Source organism: Chionomys nivalis, chromosome X (genome assembly GCF_950005125.1).
Source record: "Chionomys nivalis chromosome X, mChiNiv1.1, whole genome shotgun sequence".
Taxonomy (NCBI): Eukaryota; Metazoa; Chordata; class Mammalia; order Rodentia; family Cricetidae; genus Chionomys; species Chionomys nivalis.
The window spans coordinates 54,758,435-54,785,742 of NC_080112.1; the positions used below are offsets into that span (position 1 = coordinate 54,758,435).

General features: G+C 37.1%; 1 protein-coding gene across 3 annotated transcripts in view; it reads right to left on the minus strand.

Moving 5' to 3' along the window:
- Window positions 1-1,275: 1,275 nt before the first annotated feature.
- Gk (glycerol kinase) overlaps window positions 1,276-27,308 on the minus strand; it is an 80,579-nt gene continuing 54,546 nt past the window's right edge. For 2 of the 3 annotated variants that reach the window (XM_057759755.1, XM_057759754.1), the window contains 8 exons: window positions 16,425-16,503; window positions 14,563-14,659; window positions 13,202-13,286; window positions 12,520-12,640; window positions 12,268-12,411; window positions 9,480-9,560; window positions 4,827-4,913; window positions 1,276-3,083 (listed from right to left, as the gene is read on the minus strand). In XM_057759755.1, the coding sequence (XP_057615738.1) occupies window positions 3,073-3,083; window positions 4,827-4,913; window positions 9,480-9,560; window positions 12,268-12,411; window positions 12,520-12,640; window positions 13,202-13,286; window positions 14,563-14,659; window positions 16,425-16,503 (705 nt within the window). In that variant the 3' untranslated portion in view covers window positions 1,276-3,072. The remainder of the gene's footprint in view (window positions 3,084-4,826; window positions 4,914-9,479; window positions 9,561-12,267; window positions 12,412-12,519; window positions 12,641-13,201; window positions 13,287-14,562; window positions 14,660-16,424; window positions 16,504-27,308) is intronic. The other variant, XM_057759756.1, reaches the window with a different exon arrangement.

Below are 27,308 nucleotides of genomic sequence, written 5' to 3' on the forward strand. Positions count from 1 at the left end.
TTGTATTTACTAAAATAGATCTATAATTATAGCCTGTCTTCCTTAGTTTAAAATGAACATAAGCCACCTATATACAATAATATGTACTTAGGTAAAGTGCTAAGTGTTTCTGATTTAAGAAACACAAAAGATACTACAATACTCTCTTCAATGAGATCCTTACCTGTTCATAAGCTTCCTGTTTCATCTTACCCTTTCTTATTTAAAAGAAAAGTGGTACACTCATCCAGCAGGAGTCAGAAACTAGCTTTTCTACTCATTCTAAATGTTTTCGTTTGTTTCTAGACAGTGTCCTCCTTTTCTTTTAAAGCTACACATTTTCTTGTGACTGTATTATTGTTTACTCAACCAACCTCTCTTCCAGGAGTGTTTTGGTGATTTAAATATTTTGCATTACAAAATTTACTTGCGGATGAATAATGTAACAGTTAAAAACTACTAAGATTTATTCTATTTAATAATTTGGATTAGAGATTGGTGTGGTGGTGCACTCAAGAGGTTGAAGCAGGAGGATTGATCTGTGTGTGTTCAGGTGACTATTGTGTATAAGATATCTCAAACACACATTCACACACACACACACACACACACACTCTCACACACAGGGAAAGAGAGAGGGAGGGAGAAAGACAGAGACAGAGAAAGACAGAAAAAAATAAAAGCTACTTAATTTTAATACTCCACGAGAAAAATTCAAAAGGACTTGATGTTCTGGGCTGATGGCATATGCCTTTTATCTCAGGAGTAGGAAGAGAGAGGCAGGCAGATCTCTGTAATTCAAGGCCAGCTTGGTATACATAGCAATTTACAGGGCATTCAAGGCTATGTAGCAAGACCCTGTCTCAAAAAAAAAAAAAGGTTTAAAAGATACCAATGAAGAAACATTAATGCATTGCTTATCTTATGGATCAATTGTAGAACAAAATATTGAGATGTTGGCAGTAAGAAAGAACAATGGTGTCAGACCCCGCTAACTAACCCAGGCAGATAGAAGCTGAGGCAAAAAATAAAGTCTATAGATATGTAGGTTTCAGTCAGGTGAGAGTCTACCGATAATGACCACTGGCCTTGAAAATGTGTTTTCTGGAGATGCTGAGGTAGAAACTGTGTAGTCTGTCCTAAGGTGTTCATCATTCTACTTCTGCTTTTACTTAGCTCCTCAGTGTGCGTGAACAAGTGCTAAAAGGTGCCTTTCGTGTTTGCTGAAACATCTCTGTTAACTGAACTTTCATCTGTAAATAAAAAATGCAAATAAGAAATAAGGGGTGAATTTATTTGAAGTAAATTTACCATTAATTATCAATGGGTACAATTTCAAACACTTATAAATCTTGCATTTTGTAAAAAAATCAATGTTATCTTAAAATTATTGAACAGAGATTTGCACAATTATATACAATCAGCTCAACCTGCCTTTGTAGAAATAAGTCAGGTCTAAAAGTATCACTGCCGTAATAATTTCACAGTACCTTTCGAGATTTATGCCACTTAGGTAGCAGCCATATCAGCAAAACCGAGAAGATTCAATAATTAGGAACAGCATAATTCGAACAGTAAATATAATCTACCATCAACTTCAAATAAAACTTTTTCTATTAGTATATCAATATTTTCCATTCCAAACTGAGAAAATAAAATAATTAGGCAGCATTATTTTCTTACTACATTATCACTACAAAACACATATGTTTTTAAAACCTGATGTGAGGAAATTAAATTAGCGAGTTATAAGAAATAATTCAAAATATTTGCAAAGTTCCTGATTTCACTGCGAGGCATTTGCAATGACAATTTTTGTCAGTTATGGCATTAAAGAGAGATGGTTCTCTGTCATATCAGAAAACAAGAACATCTTGCTAACAGGTAATAACATTTGAAAGAGATTATTGGTTTTATTCACATATTCTTTCTATTTAGTTTTGTAAATTCATGACAGTTCCTCAATAGGGTCCCAAATATGGAAGACATCAATTCAAAGGCAAAATTTTATTTGGACTAGCACTCATGTTTGAGAACAGTATTCACCGTTACACGCCACAGTTGCTTTTCCTTCCAGCTGAGATAACTAAATGGTACAGTATAAGAAATATAGTTGAAATCACAATATAGCATATTTTATTTTATTGAAATTGAATATATACTTAATTTCAAATGTATTTTATAAGAAAAAATTTCTCCTGGTAAATAATATTCATAATCATCGCCCAAAAATGTATACAGCTTGCCCCTCTCCCAAATTTATATACATAGTAGTCCACTTAAGAGCAGCCCTGTTATAACTTACTGCATATAATGTGCTCTTGATTTAGAAATGGGCTACCCTCAGTATATAAAATATATAGGCATGTATGTTATACGTACAGAATAAAAAATATAAAAAGGAGAGATGAAAAAAATAACCAGAAAAAGAAAGTGTTCTATTCTGTAAGATTCAGACAGAAATCCATGATAATTAGTGAGACAGTGTAAAACACCCCAAAATTTTTAATTTTGGCAAACACTGTTCAGAAAATGTTCAAGTTATCAGAACAGCAAATCATTATCTAATAATTCCTTAGACGTTTCCATTGAAATATTCAGTGATGTTGTGGTCTTCTAACATGTAGAAAGGAAGACATTTGATCTGTTAAAAACAAACAAGCAAAAAGCCACTTGTTGTGAAGAAGTTAATAGCAGCCCCTTCCTCAGACATCTGCCGTGAAGAGGATCAAATCCCGGTTCACTAGCGTCTGAATATACTGGATGACCGATTCCAATGGACAGGATATGAACTCATCCTAGACCTTAGAGGGAATACCACAGGATTACAATGGAGGGCTCAGCCCCAAAGGTAACTGGCCCAACCTTAACTGTCTGTCAACGTTAAACAACAACACTAAATGTTTCTGGAGCATCCTTTCCGCTGCATTTTCTTTATTTCAAGCCATAGGTCTACTTGGAGGATCATGCAGCAGGCGGTTTGTGAAAAAAATCAGAGGCTATGAATAACGTCATTACATTATGAGACAGAAATGTCAGATTTTCTCATTATATAAAAAGCTTGCATCTTGGGAATCCATGAGGTGGTATTATTTATGGAATACCTAAAGAGGGACAAAAACCATAATAGTCAATAAGGCATATATGCATTTCAGGAGTTAATACATGCTATTCAATTATGTGAGCTACTAATTACATACTTTCTATATAACAAATCCGTTATTTCTATATGATGCTTAATAGTTATGGAGCAACAAAAGTAACTGGGCCAGCTCCTTAGCAAATATTACCACTATTGGTAACTAATCTCAGTAGATGTCACCAAAAAGAAGGCCTATAGATGGTGACTATGTACATTTCAGAAGTCAACTACTTTTGATATTTAATGTATAATTTAGCTTAAAGACACACTACAAGTTTTTGTTTCCATAGAGTTTAGGACTTTTCATGCTATCATAGTATCAAAAGAGAAATAAAACGCAACAAAATCAATGAAGGGTTTCAGCTATGATTCTTTTCCTCATCTTTTCTAGGTCATCATCATATACCAAAAATACTCAGGATAATAAAACATTTTCTAAAACAGCACTTATCTTTGCAAAGTTAAATTAAAGTTCTCCGGGCAATGTTTTGACTATTCTGGCAAACATCCCTCAGAAGCAAAAAGGGAAGAAATATCTGCTACTTCTGTTACATGCTTTTGTAGACAGAGCCTTTAGCATATTAGTATCAATACCAAAAATAAGGAATCGTTGGTACAGAAGTAGGTGATTTGAAAAAATTTATCCTGAGTATGCTTGAATATGAGGAATACAGAAAAGCTTATACAACCTAGCTTTAAATTCTCATGCAAATAACTCAGTTTCGCATTACTTAAAATATAATCCAATGTTGTGGTGATAAAAACTTTTGATTCATGCTTCTATATGGCATTAAACTAATGGTGCCAACTTAAAGATATGCTGGTCAGCTTTCCATAGGCACGTGTTCCTTCTCATGAATGATGCTTAAATTTTATATCGTAAACCAAGGTCAGGCATCACCATATCGAATACAAGAATTAATTTAGCTTTTCCTCTAAATATAAAAATTGAAACATAGAAACATGTTTCAAAATAAGTAATCTCCATTTAAAATATAAACCTGACGAAAAATTAAAGAATGGCTACAAGTAGCTTCCAAATGTCAATTCTGTTTAAATTAATACTGGTGGTACTATACATTTCATAACATTACTGAACCATTACTTTTATATGAATATTCAGTAAGAACTATTCTGCAAAGAATACTTCCATTTTATTTCAACCCTAATTTATTTAACTAATAATTTAAAAGACTTCACAAAATGTATTCAAGTAAAAGTAACTGAATATCTTTCCCAGTTTTAGAGTTTTACAGAACTCAGCTAACAAGCTCTGACCAAAATTCTTGGAAGAATGGCTCGACTAAGACATACTGCAAAGATTTTCAGAAGTCTTGAAAAGTTATGCACATTTTAAAACCAAGATGGTTAATGCCAACCTTACAATTTAACTTTCTTCAGTCATTCTGAAATTCCTTTCAGTTAAAAATTAACATTTGTACTTTTTGCTTTTGCTTATTGCTACAGCTGACAGCAGCATGTAGACTTTCAATGAAATCATCTGATAAAAGTATTTCAGCAAAGTCACAGCCCTTAATTCTAACTGTCTGCAAAGATGAACTGATATAACTAATTATGCCTCTAATTGATGTCTGGGTTTCTTTAACATAGGAAGAAAGAAATACACTAAAAGCTTTCCGCTGAGTTACAAACAAACACATTCAAGCTAACTAATAAAAGTTGTCTAATTGAAAGAGTAACTAACCTGAGATGTACCTTGCTCCGATTAACATTACCATGCTACTCACTATAAAAAAGCCCAAAGGCAGACTACAGAAGATACTAGGGTCACCTGTGGTCATCCAAGTAGAAGGGGATTCCAGCCAAGCAAACCAAAAGAGAGACACATAATTACAATATTTATGTTAAGAATCACATGAGAGCAAAACAAGTTATAAAAATAGCATATTCATAAAAGCTAGCAAAGAGTTACTACTTCAAATCAAAAATATAATCAATATCGAGGCTTATGAAAGTTAATGAACAATACAGATAGCATGCCACAAGTAGCCAAGAATGTAACACATATAGCCAACATCAGCTTTCCACTGGCAAAGCCAAAGAGAGCTTTTTGGGAGGCTGTTGGTTTGTGCTTTCTAGATTCTTCTCCCAATTACAGTAACTGAGCAGTACAATTCACCCAAGTGTATTAGAAAGGTTTCATTAGTCTATTTTAGATGAGTTCAAAACTCTTTTTATAAATAAGTTGGGCTGAATTCGTCCTTTGACAATCCCATATATACATATGTGAAGTGCATTTTGATCACTCTAAGCTCTCACCCTCCCTAATCTCCATCCTGCCCTTAGTAGCACTCCCTCACTTCTTAAGTACCTTTCCCACACCCAGGTCTTTTATGTTTTAAACACTGATTTGGTCTCGTGTCAAAATAGATTTTGGTGTATAATGAAACAAATCTGGAGCACTGCTGAAGCTAAATGGTCTAATGCAACTTAATTATATTATGGAGAACAGGACTGTTTTTGCGACCAAAGTTCTCCTTAAATTTAAAAATCTTGTGCCCAGAAGTTGGCAAAATGGTTCAGTGGGGAGGGGGAAAGTGCTTTCTGTGCAAACCTGGCAATCACACCTGGATTCCCAGTACCCCTCTAAAGGTGGAAGGAAAAAAAAAACCCCACAAAGGAGTCCTCTGACCTATACACATACATGTGTGTGCACACGCACACTCCTCTACACACAATGAATCTAAACTATTTAACACATTTTGGGTTGTTAAAAATTAACCTAGGGCTTTTAAGCTACGCTTCCAGACCCCAGAACATAAGGAAATTCCCCAGAGTTATGAAAGTACAGCTATAAGACAGGGCATCTTTCCAATCTGTCAGGTAGGGATTCCCCCGAGCACAGTTTATGTAATGTAGTCTTAAGATTGTTGTTTCTATTTTGGAAGAGGGCTTTCTTCCTCTCATCACGTATTTCTTTTCCCTTAGAAACTGCATTTTCAGGAGAGGTCAATAAGCTATTTTGCTTATTCTGTCACTGTCTGTTAGGTTTCAAATGCCAAGCAAATATTTTTATTTCCATATTTGTAAAGACCATATTTTCACTTGATTTTAGAAACGAAAATGTCTGGTTCTCTTAAAGAAAGCCATCAGCTGTAACTTACAATAACTGAATTTTCTGATGTCCCTACAGTGAGTTCTGATATGACAAGGTCTCGGGACTGTGCCTAGGAATATAGGACACCTGCCCAGCATGCACAAAGCTCAAAATGTTCAATTTCCAACACCACAAAAATGAGGTGGTAGAGTTGGAGGCATACTTTCCAGAAGTTCACGGTCATCCATGAACTACATGAACTACACAGTGAATCTGAGGCTAACTTGTACTACTTGAGACACTGTTTCAAAAAGAAGAACAAAAGAACAACAAAAAGATCTGTGGAGCTCCTCTCAATTTAGGTGGTACCCATTTGATGAAGATATTTCTTCTCCAGTGGGATAACCACACATATATGCTACATAGGTATTCATATTTACATATAAGAAATTCATATTTTATGTACTTAAACCTGTACAATATATTCAAACTAATTTGAACTATTTTCAAAGTGTTTCATGTGTTGTAAGTCCAAAGTAAAGTCATTTTAACAGACTTGCTCTAAAACTACCAAAATCCTGAGCTGGGCATGGTGGCTCACACCTATAATCCCACCCATTTGGAAGCTGAGGCAGGAGGATCATAAGTCTGAGTCCACTCTGGGCTACACAGTAAGATACTGCTGGGTGTGGTGGCGCATGTCTTTAATCCCAGCACTCGGAGACAGAGGCAGGCGGATCTCTGTGAGTTTGAGGCCAGCCTGGTCTAGGTTTCATTACTATTATCTAAAATCTTAAAAATAAAGCCTGGCAGTCGTGTCACAAACCTTTAATCCCAGCACATGAGAAGCAGAGGCAGAGACAGGCGGATCTATGTGAGTTAAAGGCTAGCCTGGTCTACAGAGCAACTTACAGGACGGTTTCAAGCTAAAGAGAAACCTTGTCTTGAAAATTTAAAAAAAAATTAAAAATTATGTCCTAATGTTATCTATAATATTAGTATATTGATATAAATGATTGTGTTATTAATATTATTAGTTATACAATAATCATATTTAATATATTTTAATTGTTTATATTTCATTCAAACATGTTTATAAACAAAAAAATTTGGTGGCTTCAGCAATGATAACCTCTTTTGTAAATTACTGATATAATATTTTTCCCATAAGTTAAATTAAAGTTAAGTTAAATTAGGTTAGGGCTCTATCTGTACTGCTATTATCATATAGTTTATACAGAATACAAGCTGCTATTATATAATTTATATTGTTTAAAGGAACACATTTAGCAAAACCTTAAATATGATTCTGAGATAATTGTACAGCTTAGAGGTACTCCTAGACACCGCACATTTCAATGTTTTCATAAAACTACTAAAATATTTTGAATCATTGGTATAACTGCAACAAAACTAAAATTAAGAGCTGGGTCTGGTGGTGAAGACTTAATCTTGGAGTATGGGTCAGGACAATCAGTAATTTGAAAGACTGGCTGGCCTACAGCATGAGTTCAAGGGCCTCCTGAATGAAATCCTGAAATGAAGTCCTCTCTCAAGATATAAAGTAAAAATATGGCTAGGCAGAATGGAATCCATTACTCTGTAAGTTAGTTTTTTAAAGAACGAATATAAAATATATAAAAAGAAAAAAAGGAGAGCTGAGATACGGCACTCACCAATGTGTATGCCCTGGGTTCAGTCTTTAGTATTGAAAAATAATTGAAACTTGACAAATAAAATACCCTTACTATTGATGCTGGCAGCACAAAATAAAGAGATGTAAAAATTTAAGGCTGGGCATAATGGCATATATCTGTAATCCCAACAGACATGGGGACAACAAGATCCCAGGTTCAAGCTTCTACACAGTAAGTTCAGAGCCGGCTTGGGCTATATGAGACTACATACAAAGAAGGAAAGAAAAATTAAACTAAAAATATTTCTTAAAAAATTCAAATTTTGTTTAATTTTTTCATTTGTTCAAGTATTGAAAATTCATTCACAATAAGGAACATAAATGAAAAATGATCCATTGCTTTTGTGGAAATATTGAAGTTAATATTATATTTTTAACAGGTAGTAAAGAAAAATGTATCTACAAGCTGTAGAGAAGGAAGGAGGAAGCCAGGATGGTTGTATCATTAACAAAAATTCAACTAGTCCAAGAAATCACACACCCAACTTTGCATAGCATTGACTTAGGGGACTAAGCAAAGGAATCAGAGTCCACATTTGTTCTGGCTGACATAGCAACCAGGAGGGTGCTAAAGAGTAGTGTTTCTGACAGAGAAATGTAACTGTCAAGGATCTCAAAATTGCAGTCTTAGCAAAAATGAGTTAATCCATCATCTTAGAAAGGCAAGATGATTGTGAGCCTGTGGTATATACATGAGACTTAACAAACAAATATTTAACAAAAATAGAAAGGAAAAAAAGAGGCCCAGTCTCAAAACCAAAAGCATATTAAATTTGATTAAGAGGAGAAGGGAACAATTTTAATAAGGAACATCTAGGGCTAAAACATACAGATCACAGTGAATTAAAAGTGTCTACTAAAAGCCACAAGTGTTAAAACTGGTTCTATACTCACTGTAAGCTGGGAAGCCAACTAATACTTTATTTATAAACTTTTCCCTAATAAAGTATGCTATTCATTTTACTCCATATCTTGAGTAGATAAGGACTGTAATCCTGAGTCAAAGGCAGCCTAGAGCTATTTATGCCGTTTACTACACCTGAATACTTTCTTGCCTAAGTGATTTGAAAAATAAAAATGTTCTTTATTTTGTGCTAATAGCATCTCAATTACAAAACTTCCAACTTGCTATATTTAGTTTACTTCCTCTTCTCTGAGTTCATAGGAATTCACACTTCAAAATGGTTTACTCAACCTGAATACTTTGGTTAAGTGTCTAGGACTGAATATACTTCTTTATTGCTTCAGGTGATAACAAAAGCCTCCCAAAAAGGTACATGTGATCAGGGAGAGGGAAAATAAAAGAGTCTAGTTGATTTTTTCATTAAGGAAGGAACCAGAAGTAATAATTTTACTTTTGGAAAATTCAGTTATTCATTGACATGCCGGGCAGAAATCAACAGGCTCCAGTGAGGTGCGCATAGTAACCTGTAGTTTCCATCTTTGTTTCAAATGTGAGGAACACTAGATATAGGATAACCCTTTTTTTTCAGAGTGGCCTGGCTTAGTACAAGCATCCAGATACTTAAATAAATTAATGCACTAGGAAAAAATATCAATAATAAAATAAAAACTGTCAATAACAGCCAATAAAGACATTTTACCACTTTCTGGAGACTGAGTTGTAACCCAACCAATGGACTTCATCACAGCTTTCTTCCAGGTGGAGTAACGGATTTCACTTTCTAGAATTAAAATCAGGGGAAACATGCATGAGATGTAGTTTGTGGAGGTGGTCAAAGTTGAACACTTAAGGTTTACTCAAGGCTCCTAATAGCTCATGTTCAACCACAGTGAGTCTTTACTGGATGGCAGACTTGGTAATTCACACCTGGTGGTGACTGGCAGTGAGCTCATGAGATGCTTAGAGGCCAGAGGAAGGATGCGTGATGGCAGTTTAGCAGGAGGCTAAGGGAGATTGGGAGACAGGCTATCTGCTATGAAGACAAACTAGTCACAAGAAAGTCGGGGTGATCTGAAAAGGAAAATCCTATTGATTTACTTTTTCTTCTTTTTGGGGGTGGTTGACATGGAGAGAGAGGTAAAGTACGATGTGAAGAAATCAGATTTGACTTTGGTCCAGTTGAAGGAATTAGCAAATACTGATTGCTCACAAGATTCAAATCATAACTACCCCATCCCTAGCATCTTAAGGTAGAATTTTTAAGGTGAAAATACAAAAAGTCCACAAAAATGAACAATGATGCTGCCCTCCTGCATAGGACTAGTTAATAGAGTATATTTCCCTTCTCACTTTGTTTAGTTTTCCCCGAGACCATGTTGTCCTTGCTGGCCTACGATCTGCCTGCCTCTGTCTCCTGAGTGCTGGGATTATAGGTGAGTGTCACCCCATCTGGCTTTCCCTTCTCACGTAAAAGAACAAACACCCTAAAAATCTAAAAGCTGTCATTGGCAGCTTGTCAGGCTAGGTTTTTTGTTTGTTTTGTAATTGAAGTAGCAGTATCATTCTCCTAAATAATATAGAGAGGACCCATTTCCCCTCATTCATTCTTGCTGGGGAAACCCAATATGCTTAGGAGCCAACAAAGGGTAAAAATTTCCCCACATGAAGGTTATTTTCAATGTATTCCATTAAAAGATTTATTCTATATTTGTATTCTACATGCCAATATCCAATTAAACCAGCACTGTTTTTAAAGATGTTTTCTTTTTTTCCATTGTATATTTATGGCCTCTTTGTCAATAGGTGTGTGGATTTATGTCTGGGTCTTTGATTCCATTCCATTGATTAACCTGTCTGTTTTTATGCTAAGACCATCCAGATTTTATCAGGGATGGTGGATACCTCTGGAAGTTCTTTTATTGTACAGGACTGTTTTAACTATCCTTTTTTGTTTTTTGATATGAAGTTGAGTATTGTTCTTTCAAGGTCTGTAAAGAATTGTATTGGAATTTGGTGGGGATTGCTTTTAGTCTGTATAGATTGCTTCGGGTAAGATGGTCATTTTTTCTGTGTTAATTCTACCAATCCATGAGCATGAAAGATCTCTCCATCTTCTGAAATCTTCTCCAATTTCTTTCTTCAAAGACTTGAAGTTCTTGTCATACAGATCTTTCATTTGCTTGGTTGGAGTTACCTCAAGATATTTTCTATTATTTGTGGCTATTATGATGGATGTTGTTTCCCTGATTTTGTTCTCAGCCCATTTGTCATTTTGTATAAAGGATGGCTACTGATTTTTTGAATTAAGGTGTTTGTCAGCTGTAGGAGTTCCCTGTAGAATTTTGGGGGTTGCCTTTGTATACTATTATATCATCCCCTAATAGTAATACTTTGCCTTCTTCCTTTCCAATTTGTATCCACTTGATCTCCTTTGGTTGTCTTATGGCACTAGCTAGAACTACAAGTACTATATTGAATAGATATGTAGACAGTGAACAGTTTTGTCTTATTCCTGATTTTAGTGGAATCGCTTTGAGTTTCTCTCCATTTAATTTGATGTTGGTTGTGGGCTTGCTGTAAATTGCCTTTATTATATTTAGGTATGTCCCTTGTATCCCTGACCTCTCCAAGACTTTTATCATGAAGGGATGTTGGATTTTGTTGAAGGCTTTTTCAGCATCTAATGAAATGATCATTTTTTTCTTTCAGAATGTTTATATGATGAATTACACTGACAGATTTTCTAATGTTGAACCATCCATGCATCTCTGGGATGAAGCCTACATGATCATGCTTGATAATCTTTTTGATGTGTTCTTGGATTTGGTTTGTGAGTATTTTATTGAGTGTTTTTGCATCACTGTTCATTAGGGAAACTAGTCTGTAAATCTCTTTCTTTGCTGAACCTGTGTGGGGTTTGGGTATCAGGATGACCGTGGCCTTATAAAATGAATTTGGCAATGTTCCTTCTGTTTCTATGTTGTGGAATAATTTGAGGAGAACTGATATTAGCTCTTCTTGGGAAATCCTGGAGAAGAGGGAATCCTACAATCCTTCCTTGGATTGTAGGAATCAGAGAGGTCAAGACACCAGAGGAACATAGCCCACAAAATCAACTAACCAGGGCTCACAGGGGCTCATAGAGAGTCTACCAACAATCAGGAACCCTGAATTGGTCTGACCTACATTCTCTGCATATATGTTGCAGTGTGCAGCTTGATGTTCTTGTGGGACTCTTAATGGTGGGATGGGGACTGTCTCTGACTCTTTTGCCTGCTCTTGGGACCCTTTTCCTCCTACTGGGATGCCTCATCCAACCTTAATATGAAGGGATGTGCCTAGTTTACTTATGACTTGACATGCCATGCTTGGTTGATATCCTTGGGAGGCCTGCCCTTTCTGAAGGGAAAGGAGGAGTAATGACTCTGGAAGAGAGGAAATGGGTAGGAGAATTATTTTTTTAAAAAAGTTTTATTCTTTAACTATACCTTCAGCATTGATCTGAGGTTCAAACCGCTCCATTGTTACAGCTGACAAATCCTCAGGTTCGAGACTCCAAACACCAACACCCTCTGCAGCTCCAGCTGCCATGGCAGCTCCTAAAGCAGTCGTTTCAGGCATGGATGGTTTCACTGAGAGGAGAAAGCTATGTCAAGAATTTTGTAGTTATACATGCCTGAAGGATCAGTTCTTCCCAACATGATTACTTCTGGGGTTTAAAGGAGTGAAGGATTACTAACCTACTGGAATATACAGAATGTCTGCTTGTAGCTGCATAAGAATTTTATTGCTGGTCATTCCTCCATCTACCTGCAAATGACTGAGTGGAATTCCACAGTCGCGGTTCATGGCATCCAAAATCTTAAATAAACCAATGCAATTAGCATGATGAGACTACTTCATAGTAACATGTCTAAAAATGGCAACCCTTCACACACAAACCTGGGAGTATTTCTCAAAGCCAGCAAGAATGAAACTGAGACACTGTTTTCTGATCTTCTGAACCCTCCTCGATCTGGTTGCAACCAACCTTTTCTGGCTTCATGCTTCCTTACCCACCCTTCTATTCAGTGAGCTAAGCATTCGATTTGGCATCTTCGTCTCCTGTGCTGATGTCTACATTTGTGTTCTTTCCTTTGCCTAATATGTACTGCTTACTCTACTACCCAGCCTTCTCTCCAACATAAGATGCCCAGTGGGTAGTGATGAGGGTATTTATAAGATAATGAGACTTGGCAGAGGAGAGAGGGCACACTTGTATTGAGAGTACTGTCTATGTGGGCTTCAGTTTTCAATTGGGAACACTTTAAGTACATATTTAAGGCATAAATATATAATTTAAGGCATAAATATATAATGAATATTTAATTTAAGGGTGATAAAAAGGATCAAGCATAAGAAAAATAGGCTTATATTCATTACCTCTCGGGTTTGAAAACAAACGGCTTCTAATGCAGCAAAAGCAATATGACATTTATTGGTGAACTGAGTGAGTCCACAGATGATCCTAAAATACACATAAAAGATTTTCAGACTAGAAAGATATAAATAAATCAATGATTCTTTTTTTCTTCCCCAGCCTCTGGCTCTTACAGTCCTTTTGCCCTCTCTCTTTCCATGGCCCTTCCCTCTTTGGGGAGGGGGTCCCATTTATAACTGAGCACTTTATTGATGCTTCTTTTCTGTATTAACTACCTCTTCCCTGATGAGGACTGAGAGATGCAATAATCTATAAGTATAGAGACAATGACTTAAAGGAGTGCTCTGTCACTTGATTGATCTTATGTCCCAACAATGTAAAGAGTGAACTCAATAGACAGAAATGTAGGCAGGAAAGAAAATTGAGCCGGGCGGTGGTGGTGCACGCCTTTAATCCCAGCACTTGGGAGGCAGAGGCAGGTGAATCTCTGTGAGTTCGACACCAGCCTGGTCTACAAAAGCTAGTTCCAGGACAGGCTACAAAGCCACAGAGAAACCCTGTCTCGAAAAACAAAAACAAAAAAAAAAAACAAAAAAAGAAAATTGAATATATTCACTGAGTAGTTCAGAATGTTCTTATAGTCCGTAACCCTATATCCACAGGTGGCAATAGCTGTGATCTAACAGAACAGATGATATTAACATAAAATCAAATCACATTCATTTAGATAGTGTGCTCATCTACAATGTACAGGTCAAAATAGAAAATAATTAGTTACTAATTTAGTAAACAGCCAAGACCTTTCAATACATATTGTCAGCCCTATTCTTCTTTCAGTATTGCCATTAATTTTTATTAGCATATTAGTTAAACCTAATGAGATTCATTATGGTATTTTCATACATCTACATAGTGTTTTTTTGACCATATTCAATCTATTATTCTCTTACTCTTAATAATCCCCTTTCTTGCCGGGCGATGGTGGTGCACACCCCAGTACTGGGGAGGCAGAGGCAGGCGGATCTCTGTGAGTTCGAGGCCAGCCTGGTCTACAGAGCTAGTTCCAGGACAGGCTCAAAAGCCACAGAGAAACCCTGTCTCGAAAAAACCAAAAAAAAAAAAAATCCCCTTTCTCTACTTTCATGTCTTTTATTATCATTTACTTTTCAATTAATACATAATAACTGTGCATATTAATGAAGTGTTGTTAGAGGTTCGGAGACATGTATATATAAAATGTGCAATGAAGCAAGCCTAGCCCTCCATGCATTTATCTTATCTTTGTAATAGGAACATTTAATAGCCTCTTTTCTAGCCATTTTAAAATATGTAACAAATTACTTGTAACTATAGACATACTTACCCTCTTGCACTGGGCTCCCAATAAGGTGCATATAACCCTGAAAATGCTGGAACAAAGTAGCACCCATAAGAAGTACCTACTTCTTTAGCAAGTTTTTCTAGTATTAAAAAGGAGAAAGAAAGGCAAAAAGAAAATCAAATCAGTATCTTGCTTTGTTAAATAAATATATATACTTTCAAATTTACATCAGGATCTTTCATTTCTAGTTCATTAGTGTTGATGGGGTTTCCCCTCTGTATGCTATGAATACCAATGGTTAATAAACTGGCTTGGCCTGATAGGATAGAACAGAGCTAGGTTGGGAAAACTAAACTGAATGCTGGGAGAAGAAAGGTGACATTAGGAGAAGGGGAAGCCATGCATCCCCTCCTGAGATAGACGCTTGAACTTTACCCAGTAAACTATAGCCTCGCGGCAATATATGATTACTAGAAATGGGTTAAATTAAGATTTAAGAGTTAGTCAAAAAGAATCTAGAGCTAACTGGCCAAGCAGTGATTTAATTAATATAGTTTTTGTGTGATTATTTTGGGAGTCCGGAAGGCTGGGAAACAACAACAACAAAGTGTCACTAATTACAAAAAAATTACAACAAAGTGTCACTAATTACAAAAATTACAACAAAGTGTCACTAATTACAAAAAATTACAACAGTGTCACTAATTACAAAAAATTACAACAAAGTGTCACTAATTACAAAAATTACAACAAAGTGTCACTAATTACAAAAAATTACAACAAAGTGTCACTAATTACAAAAAATTACAACAAAGTGTCACTAATTACAAAAGAATGCTAAATAAGAACAATAAGAACATTTCCCCTTCATTGACTGCCCCCACCAAAAAATGAGCTGAAGAAACTGGAATCATTTCCTTTAGGTATTTTTGTTCATTTCCATGTGTATGTTTGTTGTATGTGTGTACACAGTGAGGGTGTGCATGTATGTAGATGCCAGAGGTCAACCTCAATGCTTGGAACTTGGGAGATGTACATCTTGTTCATTAAGACAACGCTTCTCACTGGCCTATAACATGTCACAAATGCTAGAATGTTGAGACAGCCAGCCCTAAGAATCCACACGTCTGCAGCTACCGGCCTTGGGATTAGATATAGAAGCCAGCAAGCTAGTTTTTTTTTTCCCAACATAGATTCTGGGGACCAAACTTAGACCCCTGTTCTTGCACTGCAAACACTTTACTTACTGTCCCCAGCCCCATTTCTATGATTTTGAAGTTCTTTGACTAGGAGATGAGTTGGTTTTGCCTCTGGCGCCTAACCAGAAATGCATTTCTGGTTGTCTTACCTTCAGGAGGTAAAGTTAAACAGGTAGATGACTAGCTGTGTTCAAACTAATTATCCATAGACTGAATACAGCCATACTAATACTTAATTTATAAGTACCAGTGTTTCACCGTTCACTCTAACCCAGAAGTTAGTGCTCCTTCTCATCAGATAAAGGTAATTACACTGCTCCACGTGCCGAGCCAGGCAGCACTCTTTGGTGTTCAGTTTCATGCATGAGTCATTTTTATGTCCCATCTCACCACTTTATTAATACCCACCACAAATTACGCCAATTCATTGTGCAATCAATCTTCATAAAATAGTCTTTTCTGGATAGATCAAATTTACATAAGGGGTCTTACATAATTCATAGATCAGGGTAGTGGCAAAGTAAGTATTTACAGATTGCAGGGATAAAATATTAACATTTTTCATTCATTCTTTAGACGTTTTCCTTTGAAACTTAGTCTTGCTATGTGGCTATGGCTGCCCTGTAACTTGCTATGTAGACCAGGGTGGCCCAGAACTCATAGAGATCCTATTTTACATTTTAACTTGTTACAAAACATACTCACCAATTTCCTCTGAGGACTTAATAATTCCAAGGTTGTCTCTCAGCCAGCGGATTACAGCACCAGCTATAGCTACAGAACCCTAAGAGAAAAGGAATCCAAGATAGAATATATGTTGCCACTAAAAAGATCATTCTGTCCTTTCTAGTATGTATGATAGTTTTAAGTGGAGAACCTTCAAACAATTCTATTTTGAGGTCCCTACAAATATGAAAAACTATGATTTCTCATACAAACTGTTTTACCTAGACCATGAAGTAGTGGACTCTTCCAGTGCACCCTTGAACCTATCCTAATAGGTGGCCATTCATAGTTTGAGCAGTTTGATCTTTGTATAACATGATAAGCTACTTATGCATAGTGTCACCTATTAAAAAACCTTACATCATCCACAAAACTACTGCAATGAGACACACTAAAAATGTAAGTATATTTTATGTATCTAACAGCACAGGAAAAAAATCTAGCGAAGACATAAGTGATTTTTGAAATCAATCACGTGTCACATGGATAAGGCAGTGGGTTAGATCTCTAGTATCGCTCCTACACCCAGTCAATCTCCAGGGGATTGGGAGGGAAAAATAAGGGTAAAAATGTAATTTTAGTCAGATGTGAGTTGAGATTTTAGTACTTAATTGCTATGTGATCTCAAATAAATGATCTAGGCTTACTGAGCTCCATTTTTTTAACCTACAGAATGATGGTAACTATTACAATACTTATCTAAACAACCTACCATGCCTCTTACTATGAGAATACATGTCAAGGTCCTTACTAAACATAAATACTAGCTTCATTAATCTTTGTCAGTAGCATATACTATGATTACATGTATATGAAATGGCCAAGATCAGTAAACTCATTGAGAAAAGAAGTAGATTAATAGCTGCTTAGGTCTGAATGGGGCAGGGTTGGATGGTATGGGATAGAGCTGTAATGGGGCTTTTCTTTAGGATTATGAAGCATTCTGGAGTTGTGCTGTTGTTTGCAGAAATGTATGATTCTATGAGAAAGAACAGATTCATATACATGACAAAGGTAAATTTGGGGCTAGAATTGTAGCTTGTTGGTAGAATAATTTGCCTAGCATACACAAGGCCCTATTTTCCATTCCCAGAACCACAAAATAAAGAAAGAGAAAGGTAGAGAATATTACCAAAAAAAAAAGAGAGATGTTTTGGTGCTTGGACTACATCTCAATAAAGCAATTATAAGAGTGTATTAGACCAAGGGTTTAGCCCTGTGGCAGAGAGCTTGTCTAGCATGTTTAAGGTCCTAGGTTCAACCCCAAATCCTACAAAAACAGACGAACAAACATATCTTGAAGGCAGAAAATACATAAAAAACTATTTAAGGATTCAAATTTATTGCTCTGAAGTCCTAACCATAAAATGACTGCTGTTGAGTCATTCCACACCAAATATCAGATGACATTAAGGTAAGAACCTGTTACCAGGGCAACCTAATGAATTTCATGTTGTCCTACTGGCCATCATGTTGCAATCTATAATTCCAGCACTTGGGGAATGGAGTGAGGATGATCAAGGCCACCCTGGGCCAGTTAGTGACTTAGAAGTCAGCTTGAACTAGAGGTCCTCCCTTAAATCAAAGAAAAGCACTGGAGAAATGGTCCAGAGGTTGAGTACTGGCTGTTATTTCACAGAACCCAGGTTTGCTTCCTAAAAACCAGATGACAGCTTACAACCATCTAAACCTAAGTCTCAGGTGACCTGATGCCCTCTTCTGGCCTCCTTGGACACTATAAAAAGGAAGTATGCAGGCAAAATACCAATATATATATATATATATATATATATGTGTGTGTGTGTGTGTATGTGTGTGTTAAATAATATTATGTTAAATATAAATAAAAATATAAATATAAAAATATATTTAACATATATGCAAATATATATGCTAAATAAATAAACAAAATAAAACCAACCAACTAAATGTTCCTTCTTGATGTCAGTTGCCAAAATGCAAATAAATCAGAGAATATTCTGATTTACTCCACCAGGTTTTATGAGAAGTCACTATATATCACCACAAAGAATAACACAGTTTTTCCTTATACAATAACTTTATATGTAAAATTATTAAATGGTAAAGTAAATAAAAAGAAAATCAAAATTAAAGTATATTTAACTCAAAACATAATGTAAAATTTACACTTGTCATCAATATTCAAATCACTGAGTTCTTTTTTGTACTGAGTTTAAAATCTAAACTACAATTTATAAAATTATTGTTATTATTACTATTAATATGTGTGTGCTACAGTATGGGTGTGGAGGAACCACTTTCTGGAGTCACAAAATGGCTCATAAGGTAAAGGATCTTGCTACCAAGCCTGTTACACAGAGTTCCATCCCTGTGACTCACGTGGCAGGCGGTGAGAATTGACCTCCCACATGCCATGCCATGCAGCTACATTAATAAACAAATGTAATAAAAAGGAAAAAAGAACGCAGCCGGGTATGGTGGCACACAGAGGCTAACCTGGGGTACCTAAGATCCTGTTGAGAAACAAAAGTGACAAGAAACAGCAAAAGCAGCTAAAGAAGTAATGTGGTTTAAGCAGAAGAGAAACCAAGGTTTTGATTACAAGGTGACAACTATAGAGCATTACTTCAGTTAAAGCAAATGCTTTCAAAAGTCCAAAGCCACAGGGCCCACAAGGTGACTCAGTAGATGAAGGCACCGACTACCAAGCCTGAGCCAACTCCCAGAATCTACATACTAGAGAGAAGGCTGTCCTATGACTCCCACGCCTACACTGTGGCATATGTGCTCACAGCCACTCGATAAAGCTTTGCTTTTCAGGAGTCAAGGGACGTTTCATTCTAATTGAGAAAATACAGTGAGTAAGTGACAATAAAAGTAGCTAAAATGTGTATCTGAAACAAGAATAGAATGTTTGTATCTTGATATAATATACAGTATGGTTTAGACTTGAAAGAAATGAATAAAAATGAGATAAACCTCTTAACCTTGAAATAAAAAGCATGTAAGGGTATTGGAGAGATGGTTAGCAGCTAAGAGCATTCGCTGCTCTTCCAGACCCATGTTCTGTTTCCAGCACTCGCATCAGCTGACTCACAACCACCTGCAACTCTGGCCCCAAGTAATCTAAGCCCTCTTCTGGCCTCTTTGAGCACCTGCCGACACTTACACAGACAAACACACATGAACATGTGTTTAATGAATTCATTAAAATGAATCTAAAAAAGACACATGGTCTTCTGAATTCAGAGGCAGGAGGCAAAATAGAGTATAATGTTTTGAAGTTGCACAGGAAAAGAGAGTACAGAAGAAACCAACAGTGTTTTCTCAAGCTACCACAAATTGCATCCTAAATACAAAGATGCGACTTTGCAATGCCTCACCTACAAACAGGCCCTAGGGCTGTCTCAATGCACTGGGAGAGGAGCATGTAAGCATTTAAACATCACCAGCTGCACTTGACGGAAGACTCAATAGAAAATTGAGGAGGTATTAAAAAAGTGAAAGATAACAGGACAAGGTGAATGTATTATTTACATTAGGCTGGCATTGCTGGCTAGCAAGCCCTACAAAACCACTTGTCTCTGCCAAGAACAAACAACAATGCCCAATTGTTTCTCACATGGGTTCTGAGGATCAAACTCCAGCCCTCATGCTTCTAAAGAAAGCACCTTTACAATTGAGCTACCCTCCTCCCTCCAAGAATGTACATTACAAAAGTCCATAAAATCTTTATTAATGGCATATGTTCATATTCTTAATTGATGTAGTTTTGGTAATTCCTAATGTTTATGTTCTTTTGTGATTCCCGGGTACAATGGAACCCCTAACTTGCTTCTAGTCAAAGGTGAAGGATTATGCAAAGATGGATGTGGTTATGTGACGTAAGATTGTTGCGGGAGGTCCTTCCGCTCCTCCAGCCAATAGCCGCCAAGATACCAGCCCATTAGGGCGTGGTATCTTTCCCTTTAAAAAAAGCGGCCACTTCCCTCCTCTCTCTCTTTACTTCCTGCTCCAGTTCGGCGACTAGACTTCTTCCTAATTGCGTGCGCAGAGGGCTGTTGTCTGGGACGGTGATCTGTAAGTTTATTCCCCTTTAAATAAATACCACCCTATTAATCACAATTCCAAACTGGTGTGGGATTGTTTATGACTTGCGCCTTCATAAGACCACTGTTCTCCTCTCACTGGGACTCCCCCTTTCCCTTTATTTTTTGAGGAAGTTGAGGGCCAAGTTGAGAAGGCACGGAGCCTACAAGTGGCCTCTAGAAGCTGAGAGTGGTCTCTAGCTGACAGCTAGAAAGAAGCTGAAGCCCTTTGTAGAAGCAGGAACTAGACTCTGCCAAAAAGCCTTTATCAGGCTGACAGCAGATGAAATGCCAGATAAGCCCTCAGTCCACACCTAACTACAGCCTTTTGAGATACTGGATAGAATACCCAGAACTGGGCGGAAATAACTGTGTGTTATTTTAAGTCCCTCAACCTTGTGGTAATATGGCGATATATCAAATAATTGGCTACTACAGAGGCATCCACCTAAAATGGACAATCTTGCACAAGAAAGATAAAAATCTCTGAGACAATAAATATTAACATGATAATCACAACGTAGAGGTAGACAAAGAAGCTAGTAAATGAATATAAAGAAGCCTCTAACACTTATGTGTAAAAGGAGAAAAATACGGGCTTAACATAGGATTTAGTTTTGTTTACGTTCTTTTATAGGATAGAGGAATGGAGAAAACAGTCTGGCCTCTGAAAGTCTATGATGAGGTTCGGCGAGTACTTAGAAAAGCTGTCCTCTGACCTTACACCCATGCTATGTCATGTCCACCACAGCCATGTGCGTGCTCTCTCTCTGTCTCTCTCTCTGTCTCTCTGTCTCTGTCTCTCTCTCTCTCTCTCACACACACACACACACACACACACACACACACACACACACACACAGAGTTTTCAAAAAACCTGTGTCTTAATAAGTAAATTCAGAACATGGAAGTCTCAAGCTGTAATTCAGAACAAGTTCATGGCCATATTACAGGCCCCCCAAAGGAGGTTTGTTTTCAGAAACAATACTTAGAAAAAGAAGCAGAATGAGGAAAAGGAAAGGCTGGCTTCAGGAAGACAGGAAGATAGTGTCCTACTGACAGATGACAGAGGGAAGACAGAGCCACATAACTGCCCTACTTTGTTCTACTTTCTTCCACCATGGAGAAATGTTTTCTAAACAGAAAGGGCGGGACAAATCGAAATAGCTTGATACCGGACTCTAGTTTTAGGATAGCATACAGATCATGTTCTCCAGTTCCTTTTCACATGAGATAAAGTGAGAAGTCACAGAGTTAGAAATAGTAAGCCTAGAATCACCTGCCAGCAGTCTGGGAGAAACAGAAAAAAACTTGGCTCTTGGCAGTGAAGATGATGGAGATGCTTACATAAATGTAGTCAGTCATACTTTTAAAATGCTGTTTGTTTTAAGCACAGAAGATAACAGGCAAAAATAAAGACAGATAAACCAACAGACCTTGACTTCAATACAAAGGAACACTCATGCGGATGAGACTGGAAGTGTGCCGCATAGTAAGACTGCAGTTGTAAGCATGATGGTATCTCATTTCTTTCCCTCTGTGTGTCAAGAAATAGGAGTGGCAGCCAGAAACTGCTTCCTCTCCAGGAAACTTGTCCGAAATGTTTTGTGCAGGACAAGGAATTCAATCAGGCTCAATGCATGAAGCCAGAGATTTAGATAGAGCTCTATTTGTGTAGGGGTGTGGAAAATAAGCACTTGTCAACTTATTGGCTAAGGCTATGGCCCAATGGAAGATGATACTGGCAATAAGAAATTTTGTTCATAAAGAAATCCATAATAAAAGTTTACCCACAAAACTTAATATCTGGAATAGAATTCCTTCCAGTCTGACAAAGACCTTAAAATAAGTGCTAAAAATATTTGAAAAAGCAAATTGGGGCATGACTTCCATTGAAAATCACAACGGCAAACCCAGACATGGTGGCACACATTTGGGAGGCTCAAGTAGGAAGCTGGAAGTTTGAGCCCAGCTGGGACTACAGAGTAAGGCCCTTGCTCAAAACAAACAAGACATTGTGAAACAAGTGAGAAAAGAAAGAAAATCAGCTAGATTTGAAAAACAAACCCAAAACATCCTTTAACTAAAAATATGAAATGAAAGGGATACGCTCCAAGCTACACTGAAATGAGTCTATTAGTGAGTCTCTCTGCTGCTGCTGGGGTAGAACTCACAAACTTACAGGGACAAACTGCTGGCAACGTGTAAGCAAAGAGATAATATATACAATCCATGGCCTAGAAAGTCTACTCTTAGAAAAACGTGTCAACGTCTATATGAAAACTGCAGCAATAAGAAAGAGTGAAAAATCAGCTGTCTCTATTGACATGGGCAAATTCCCTAAGAATAACACTGAGCGAGAGAAGCCAGATCAAGGAATTCAGGGCTCAGACTCAAAATGCACATGTTCATGCTTCTTTGTCTTTCCCCACCTCCTCTAACGTCTCAGACATCATCATCAAGTAAAACTAAACTCTAGTGCTGGAGGTGGCAGATTTGTCTTAGAACTCTAAATAAGCATAGGAAATGATGATACTAAAACTTAGGGCACTTTATCTCAGGAGACAGGGAGGCCAGTGTGACTATGCCTGGCAGGAAGGGGCTCTTGGAGGTTGCTGGTGTGCTGCTACTAGACTTGAGAAGAGATTACACCATATTCCCTTTGTAATAACTTGAGAAGATGTAAAGTGCAGTTTAATTCATTTTTATTATATTTTTAAAGCAATTTTAAGCTTAAATATATTTTATCATATTCTTCTCCTTTCCTAATCCATTTTTTGAGAACTGTTTTTATTTTTCTTGTATGGGTGTTTGACCTGCATGCAGTGCCCTTGGAGGCCAGAAGAGGGCATCAGATTTCCTGGGACTGGAGTGCTGGAATAATGGGGTCCTCGGAAAAAGCAGTCAATGCTCTTAACTGATGAACCATCTCTCCAGCCTTAATTCATACTTCTTCAGGTGTCTTAACATTTCACAATGCAAAACCACATGGATTTTATGTATTAAGGTTTATTTCAAAGACAGAATTTCGAAATAGAGGGTAGATACTGAGTTACTCACCAGAGATGCAGCACAGAGAAACAAAGAGATTAAATATATATATATATAAACCAGGGGAGTTAAGAGACATGCAGGATGGGCTGAAAGGTTAAAAGATTCATCCACAATAACTCCAGAAGAAGGAAGTAATGGAGTAATATTTGAAGGGATAATTGCTGAGAAATTTTCCAGATCTGATGATGAATTGGAATCCAAGTACCTAACAGGATAAATAAAAACAAATCCAAACCCAGGAACATACAACAAAGCTCCAGAGCACTGAAGAGAAAGAGGCCATGCTAAAAGCTCAAAAGAGATAAAAGAAACAATCTGTACAGGAACTACATTTAAGCGGACAAGGCAGCAGAGCTCTCCTTAGTACCAGTGGCCAGCTGTGGTGGTTCAGACTATAACTCCAGCACTTAGGAGGCAGAAAGAGGAGGATTTAGAAGTTGTGACCTGTCTGCGCTGCATAGGAAGACCATGTCTCAAACAATCATAAGGGATATGAAAAAACTAAAAATTTATACTTATCCTAAATGAGGACAAAACAAATAAAAGCCTAAAAAAGAATGGGCTTACTATCCTACACTCTTATTACAAAAGGATCAAGAACAAAATCAAAATTTGAATGGGGACATAAAAGGGATGGAACCAAAGAAATGATGCTGGGGCTGGGTGTAGTGGCATATATACATAATGTCAACATTTGACAGGCTGAGGCAAGCATACTAGGGACCAGCTTGGGTTACAGAAAAAGAGTAAGCCTCAAAACAATGATACTGGATATGGAAATGAATATAATGGGTCAATAAATATGACTTGCTCTCAACTGTAAAGAAAACAACTAATTACTGTATGTTGAAGAAAATGAAAACTTTCAACAACAGAATTCAACATGATGAGCAAAGTTTCTAGGGATACGGTATTTGAAATCCTCATCATGGTTGAGAAATATTTAAAATATCAAAAAAATATATGTTTTTAGAAAACCTTAGTTAAGCCGGGCGGTGGTGGCGCACGCCTTTAATCCCAGCACTCGGGAGGCAGAGGCAGACGGATCTCCGTGAGTTCTAGACCAGCCTGGTCTACAAGAGCTAGTTCCAGGACAGGCTCCAAAACCACAGAGAAACCCTGTCTCGAAAAACCAAAAAAAAAAAAAAAAAGAAAGAAAAGAAAAAAAGAAAAAAAAAAAAAACCTTAGTTAATTATTTTTAAATGTAAAAGAAAAAACAATCACTAACTGGAAAAAAAAAAGGAATCAGTATTACTCTCAAATCCGCAGGAGAATGAAGGAAGACTCAAACAGCTGGATGTGGCAGCTCTTATCCAGAAGCCTTGCATTTGGCAATAGGACTTTCCAGGACATACAGTGACATCCTATCTCAAGGATCAAAAGCAAAAACAGGACAGGGGAGGAGTAAATGGGTGAAGACAGACAGCTATAGTTTCAGTTTCTAAAGAGTGCAGAAAGTAACAATTCAATAGTTTTGATTTCTAAGCCTCCCAACAATTTGTCAAATTAAAGGCATGATTATTATATGTGTTGAAAGACTGACAAAAGAATTAGTATAAATGTACTAAGTTTTATCAATCTAGCATCATTCTTCTTTTTTTTTAGTTTGTTTTGTTTTCTTAAAATGTTTTAAAATATCTGTTAATGGACAAAAATGTAAAGGTAAAGGAGTGATTCTACCTACTAATATTTAAAAAGTTTTAATGGGCATGTGTATATGCATATTACGGCAAATGAAAAGTAACTTAGACAATAGCACAATAGACCTGCACAGTTAACTGTCTTGAAAATAAGAGGGAAATAAAACCCTAGATTAGATTAACTGCAAAGTTTTGTACAAATGCACAGTGGAGCAGGCTTGGCTTGAGAGAGAGGATATTTTAGCATATGTTCTGAGAACCAGTGGTATAGAAGTTGTTAGACTAAATTAAACTCTCAGGCCAGAAGAGCAGGTGAATGCTTATGGCGAGGGACACAAGCCACTCTGCTGAGTACATGCTATATCACACAAAGAATAACCTTTTGATCTCTATGATGAGTGGTGATTTGGAATGCATCTAACACATGGAGCTCAAAACTACCAAGTATGTAAGTGATACCAGGGCAGCGAGGCAGTTTAAATTGGGTGAATAAGACCCAGACAAACTGAGAGATGCCTCCTAGCATTGGAGACCTACAGATGACCCAGCACCATTGCTAGGGATGCTACTAAGAAAATGTTTGAAACTGGGTGTGGAGGCACATGCCTATAACCCCATCATTCAGGAAGTAAAGGCAGGAGGGTCAGAAGTTCTAGTTCATTCATCCTTAGCTACATAGGAAATTAAAGGCTGCTTGAGATATGCAGGCCCTGTCTCAAAAAAAAAAAAAGTCAACAGCTTGGAATTCTGTCTTTTCAATAATAGCCTTGGAATTCTATCTTTTCAAAAGAAAAGGAGACAAGAGAAAGATTTCACACTGTGTGAGAAGACTAGGTGACCCCCATCCTTGAAGCCTTTTCCAGATCTAAAAATACCTAAAATTATGTCTCTTGTACAAAAGCAAAAAAAACCCATATTGATACTACTACAATTATCGTAACCCCCAAACCATCTACTTTTATTTGAACAGTGCTGCCCTGAGTATTCTCCACGGTGAGGAATAAAGGAGAAAGGGGTTCATGGGACTTTACATCCCAGAAGTGTTAAGCTAGTTTTAATATGCAGATGCCTTTGTCTAAAGAAGAGGGGTTGAGACTGCTGTGGATATAGTTTGGGCAGAGGACACTTTGCAACTTCAAGTCTCTGAGCTCAACCACTAGTGGCATGAAGAAGAAGGGGGCTGTCGACCTACCAGCTGAGAAAAAATTTTAACTATGACTAGAAGACTATATTATAAGAAACGAGTTCCCATAGGTGATCAGGCAGTCCCTCCAATGCTAGTTATGCAGAGTTAGGAACAGAGCTGGGTGGTAGACACCTGCTAGTACACATGACAAGACATGTGTCTGATTTTACAGACCAAATATTACTTCTGTGACTTTAAACCAATATTTTGGTCTTTTTGCTTCCTTTCATGATTCTGGAGCCTGAATCTAAGATTCAGCTGGAGCCTTGAGAAAGTTAGGCAAAGTAGTTTATCACTGAGTTCTACCAACTCCTTTAATGTCTCTTGTATCATGTCCTATTATAATTTGCAAATGCATCTGAAACAGATGTTTCCTGGGATAACTGGGACAAATCACCTCTCTCTCTTCCTCACACCCATATGTAACATGATACTATGGAGAGACAAGTAAAGACAGCCGCTCTGCCCTTCTCAGCCCAAGGATTCACTATGGAACACTGGGCATTTTAGTGACTAAAGAGAGAGTTTTAAGCTGAAGTAAGTGCTTGAGTCAGCCAATCCCTGCACTAAACTTCAAGGATAGAAAATTTGACATTGTACAACAGGAAAATAATATCCCCAAGGTGACAAAATCAATTTCTACCAACAACTGAGGAGATGGTTTAATCTTGTCTCATGGAAGTCTTGACCCCTAGTTTAGTTCAAGGTTCTTTCTACCTAATCAGGGGCCAAAAAAGTGGAACTTTTGAGTCCTGTATATTAAAATGTATGACAAAAGATGTTAGAAAACATGGCAATTTTTCCAGGTGTGGTGGCTCATGTAATTGTATAAGGAGAAGGACTTCCATGAGTTCAAGATCAATTTAAAAGGACAATAGAGTTCTTGGCTAGCCAGGGATACATGACAAGATC